The 5,371-nt window shown below is 36.2% G+C and overlaps 1 protein-coding gene across 2 annotated transcripts; it reads left to right on the top strand.

Annotated features, from left to right (window-relative positions):
• Positions 1-924: 924 nt before the first annotated feature.
• On the top strand, positions 925-5,200 carry vps26bl (vacuolar protein sorting 26 homolog B, like). Of its 2 annotated transcripts, XM_079448060.1 has the most exons (7): positions 930-1,393; positions 1,916-2,072; positions 2,297-2,461; positions 2,634-2,809; positions 2,900-3,042; positions 3,123-3,285; positions 4,364-5,199. In XM_079448060.1, exons 1-6 carry the CDS (start codon positions 1,171-1,173, stop codon positions 3,255-3,257), a joined length of 999 nt encoding a protein of 332 aa, XP_079304186.1. In that variant the 5' UTR covers positions 930-1,170; the 3' UTR covers positions 3,258-3,285; positions 4,364-5,199. The 2 variants fall into 2 exon arrangements, with proteins under 2 accessions (XP_079304185.1, XP_079304186.1); XM_079448059.1 differs by having other exon boundaries at positions 925-1,393; positions 3,123-5,200.
• Positions 5,201-5,371: the final 171 nt, after the last annotated feature.

Below are 5,371 nucleotides of genomic sequence, written 5' to 3'. Positions count from 1 at the left end.
GAAGTGACAGCTAGGACATCCAATTACAAAGCGCACAAATGAAAGGTAAACAGAGATTGCGTCTGTACAACCCACGTTACTACTGTTTATTCTTTCAGTTAAAACGATTTGCAGAAGATTGGAGTGCCCTGAAAGAATGTTACCACTTATATAAGCTTTCCAATCATCCCCTTTAGTTGTCCAATATTAAATTATCATCAGGTTAATAAAGTGTATTTTTGTGAAACGCAGCACTTCATCAAGATTTAAGAAGACGGGTGCGCCGAGATAAGAAACAATTTGGCACATATTCACTAGTCAAATAGTTTTTAAATATCTTCAGACTTGGCTTTCTAAATGTGTACTTAATACTTTCAATAAAACAAATGTGTGTGTGTCACGTGTCCCTAAATATTGCCAGCAGGCGTCCACGCGAACTTTAGCTGTCGACGTTATTTCACTAGAGGGAGACATTATCAAGTTCTACAATGTATATAACCGTTACACAGAAATATTTTCATGGTTTTAAAAATATATTTGCCATATTATGTATGACTGAAAAGTATAATATAATTCGTTTTGGATACTTATTGTAGACAACTTTCTATTTTCACCTTCAAGCTGTAATAACGAAATAAGAACGTATAATAAGAAAGAAATATGCAATGTTGTGTGTTTCATGCTGTGTCTTTTCTTTTTAAAGAAATACGAGTCTAAAGGAATACAATTCCTTTTCATAAATATCATATTGCAGATATCATAGGGTTTAGGGTTAGGCATTCAGCCAAGTTCAGTATTAATTTCAGAAACCTTTGATTACAGTGACTGCATTTTTATTTATATGTTTGTTTAGTTATATTCTATTTTGTATTGTTTATCAATTCAAGTAAACTAAATTAGATTTTTTTCAAGCTTTGAGACTTTTATTTTGAAAGTTTCGTGCGCGCACTATCCCGGTAGTAAAATAATTTCAGAAGCTTGTGCCTCTACACAACTGGAAAAAACCATCCGCATTTATTAATGAAACAGGGATCAAATGTAAATAATTCTAAACAATCCATTGTAAAATACATGCATTGCCGAAGATAAAGCAGCTAGTCTGTGAAGAGAACGGGAACGGAATTGTATTGATGTGGAATTGGACCAGTTGTTAAATACAAAAAGGATTTCAGTCCAGCACAAGGTGTCGGGATGAGCTTCTTCAGCTTCGGACAGAGTGCTGAAATTGACATAGTTCTGAATGATGCCGAGACGAGGAAAAAGGTGGAGCACAAGACAGAAGATGGGAAAAAGGACAAATATTTTCTGTTCTACGACGGGGAGACAGTCCCTGGGAAAGTAAACGTAAACCTGAAAAATCCAGGGAAAAGGCTGGAACACCAAGGCATTAAAATTGAATTCATCGGCCAAATCGGTAATTGTAACGACTGGATGAGCGATGCTTTACGACTTTATGCTATGTTATTCTTTTAACCGCTCATTGGTTTGGCATCGATCTGTGTTTGCATGGACGTGTTGCGCGCTCAATTCAGTCTGGGCAGATGCGTTTAGTAACGTTGATTTAATTAAGGGAATCCATAGAGTGAGAAATGAAACATGTTGAAGTGTCACGTTAAAAAAAACAGACAAGTCTCGTGACAGATGACACATCCGTTGTAAAAGGCGGTATTCTCCACAGGCCCACACCTCCGAGTGCACGTCACGGCCGGGCTCTCAATACTGTATACCGTTGAGTAGCATATAGGCAACATTTAGCTCCTTGGATTACCCTAATGCACTTCCGTTCTCAGATTTTAACCTTAAAATGTATATACTGCACTTTCATAACCTAACCATAGCCTCATATGAACAAATAGTAATTATATGCAATAAACAGCTTAAATGCATTTTAATAATTGTATTTGTTTGCTTTTGTGACTTGCTTATGTTTTTCCAGAGTTGTATTATGACAGAGGGAACCACCATGAGTTTGTTTCTCTCGTGAAAGATTTAGCTCGGCCTGGAGAAATGTCCCAATCCCAGACCTTTGATTTCGAATTTACGCATGTGGAGAAACCATATGAATCCTACACGGGCCAAAATGTGAAACTTCGGTATGCATTTGCCATTTTTTAGCATCCTAAAGTCATGGGTTTCTGTCCCAGACTGATACACCTTAAATGCACGATAAGATACTTTGGATAAAATGTTTAAAAAAATATATATTTTAAGAAGGAATGTCGCATCCATACATTTAATACACTATCAGTTGCAAAAAAGTTATTATATTGGTGAGTCATCTCGGATGGTGTTATATTATTGTGAATATTTCCCTCAGTTATTTCCTGCGGGCCACGATCAGCAGGAGACTAAATGACATCAGCAAAGAGATGGACATTGTGGTGCACACGCTCAGTACGTATCCGGAGCTCAACTCCTCCATAAAGATGGAGGTGGGAATCGAGGATTGTCTGCACATCGAGTTTGAGTACAACAAGTCCAAGTAAGTCTGGTAAATGGCTACTGGCTCAGTGAACAAAATGCTTCCATACTAAAGTTAAAAGCTAAAATAATTTTACTTTAAAAGAAGTTAAAATTAAAACTAAAATAGTAAATGGTGCTGAATGTTGTCTCTGTTGCCAATGTTTTTCTCCTAAAAATCCTTAAAATGGCAGGTATCACCTTAAAGATGTCATTGTGGGGAAGATCTATTTCCTATTGGTGCGAATCAAGATCAAACATATGGAAATCGATATTATTAAACGTGAAACAACAGGGACGGGGCCAAATGTGTACCATGAAAACGACACCATTGCAAAATACGAGATTATGGATGGGGCACCTGTCCGAGGTCTGTAACTGAAGCTTACTTTATTTTTACTGCCTTATTTTTACTGCCATCATGAATTTTTAAATATTTACCAATCACTACTTTATTTAGGCGAATCCATCCCAATCCGTCTTTTCTTGGCTGGGTATGAGATGACTCCTACCATGAGAGACATTAATAAAAAGTTCTCTGTACGGTATTACCTGAACCTCGTGCTCATCGACGAAGAAGAGAGACGCTACTTCAAGCAACAGGTACAGTGTTTTAGCAAATAAAATGTTGCATTCACCATATGTCCTAGTTTGTGTATTAATGGATACTATGGATTTTCTAGGAGATCACGCTGTGGAGGAAGGGAGATATTGTAAGAAAGAGCATGTCCCACCATGCGGCCATTGCCTCTCAACGCTTTGAAGGTTCAGCAAGTGCAGAGAAAGCTCTCGCTCAGGCTAAAGAGGACAGCAACTAAACTCAACCACATAAACCCATCATCTCATGTGTGTATGTGCATGTGTTACAAAGAAAGTGTGTATGGATTTAAAGAAGGCCTGAGCTCCCAATGTAGTTGAGCAGTGTAAGCGTAAGATTTTACATTTAAATCTAAACAAAAATAGTTTATTCTTACTGTAAGTACAGTAGCTTTTAAAAGGGATGGATAAGAAATGCAAAAACGCTTGATTTAAAAAAACGTGCTTCAATATTTACAAATTTGTCCTGGCGACCACCCTGAAAATATCTTGCTCCGTGTATGTAATAGAAATTCAAATAAGTTTTTAATACATCAACAGTCCATCTGGAAAACACATTCCATTCTCTATGTTCCACTTGCAGTCTTTTATAAATTCTACGTTTAATGTTCATATTGTTTTTCTTGCATTACATATCCATTTATACAGTGTTCAGTTTCTGTTTCCGAAATAGCGTTGAACGAATTCATATTTTTGTAGTGATTTCAAATTGTTGTCACAGAAAGAAAACTTTTTATACAGTATGCATACCAAGTCCATGCCTTTTTACTTCTGTTGCCATTCCTGAAGATAGATTATGGGCTTCAGGGTTTTAGCCAATGTGATTCATGTCTCAGGTGGTTACCCCAAATACCATATCATCACATATCTACATTTCTATTTAGATTAAATTGTGTTTAGGCAAACAAATAAAATTATTGAACCGTGTGGCTGACCTAAAATGCACCTGAATGGCCTCGCTCCTACACTTTCAAGTGTAAGGAAAATTTAAATTAAATTCAGTATTATGTCAGAGTTGGCAAATTGTGGACCAAGTTGATTCCAATTGTCATAGACACGTTTATATTTCTGGCATTTTGTTTCATTATGACCAACATCAGAAATCATCTTTTTATGTTGTAGCGCTATTTAAAAACCTATTAAAATAGTCTCTGTAGTGGTGCAGCTTGATGAATTTAAAGAAACAGAAGTAGCATATAAAACGATTTACTGGAAGTGATGGAATTCGGCACTTTATGCCCATTTTCAGAGAAATGCAGCCTTTTAAACGAATACTTTGTTAGTTACTCTCCAGTCGTAATTATTGCTTTTTGTCTTGTTTGGACAGTGGGGGTGTTTATCAATCCAAAAACATCCATGATGAATCATCCTATAATGACCTGCTTTCTCTGGAGTTGTAATTTCAACAGATTGCTCTTTTGCTAGTACTTGAATTTACTTAAGTGGGAAAATATCCTTGTGTCAGGGAACAAAGATAAACGTAACCACAGTAAATCTGCCGTGTGCTTGCACACCAGGGTCCGAATACTGCTTCTAAATTGCTGCGATGTTTGTGAAACTGTTCTGTCTACCTTCAGGAACGAATGTGCATATATTTGCAGCTGTGTTTGCCCTGATGTTGCTTTTGATGTCAGGACGCAAGAGGTAACAGCTGAGGTTTATATCACATGTATAAAACTTCCACATGTACCAATATCATGGTTCATTGATCTGTCTCTTTGCAAAATAGTCATAACATTTGCCCTTCCTTTCTCTATGTGCCAGACTATGTTTACTGACTTGACATATGTGATTTTACAACTTAGCACTGTGTATCTTTTCAAAACAAAGAAGGAAATGTTTTCATTGTTTCTTAACTTGACAGTTATCATTGTGCAAAAACATGCTGCTTTATACAGCATTAGATAAACAACCATATTTCTATATTAATATTATGTATGTACAGTAAATATTTACAGAAATGTAAGTATATGTTTTGAAATGATTTAGAAATTGCTGATTGACAGCTCTAAGGTACTAGCAGAGTTTACAAAGGGATTTCCAAGATTGTAGAGCTTAAATGTGCTGATGTAAAATAAGAAGAACATAGAAGTGATTTAACTGCTTTCAGTTCTATGTATACAGAATTTGTTTTTAACTCTGACCTGTCTAAACTCTCCTCACAAAAACTTCCAGTGTTCAGTGTCCTCATTTTACCTACATTGGAACTCAGTTTAGGAATATTTACACGTGCAAATATTTCAAGGAAGAGACAAAAGTTAAAACTGGTGGTGGGGATGTATGAATTTATACGAGGTGTGTTTTGCAAGTGATTACAGTACAAACTAAATATAAC

The sequence above is a fragment of the Barbatula barbatula genome, assembly GCF_947034865.1.
Source record: "Barbatula barbatula genome assembly, chromosome: 24".
NCBI classification, from domain to species: Eukaryota; Metazoa; Chordata; class Actinopteri; order Cypriniformes; family Nemacheilidae; genus Barbatula; species Barbatula barbatula.
This window is presented reverse-complemented; position numbering and strand designations above follow the sequence as displayed.

Bases quoted from the DNA above. Each gene is read 5' to 3' on its own strand.
- vps26bl (XM_079448059.1), top strand. From the start codon at position 1,171: ATGAGCTTCTTCAGCTTCGGACAGAGTGCTGAAATTGACATAGTTCTG. The intron at 2,810-2,899 runs GTCTGTAACTGA...TACTTTATTTAG, and splicing joins GGATGGGGCACCTGTCCGAG to GCGAATCCATCCCAATCCGT. The intron at 3,043-3,122 runs GTACAGTGTTTT...TGGATTTTCTAG, and splicing joins GACGCTACTTCAAGCAACAG to GAGATCACGCTGTGGAGGAA.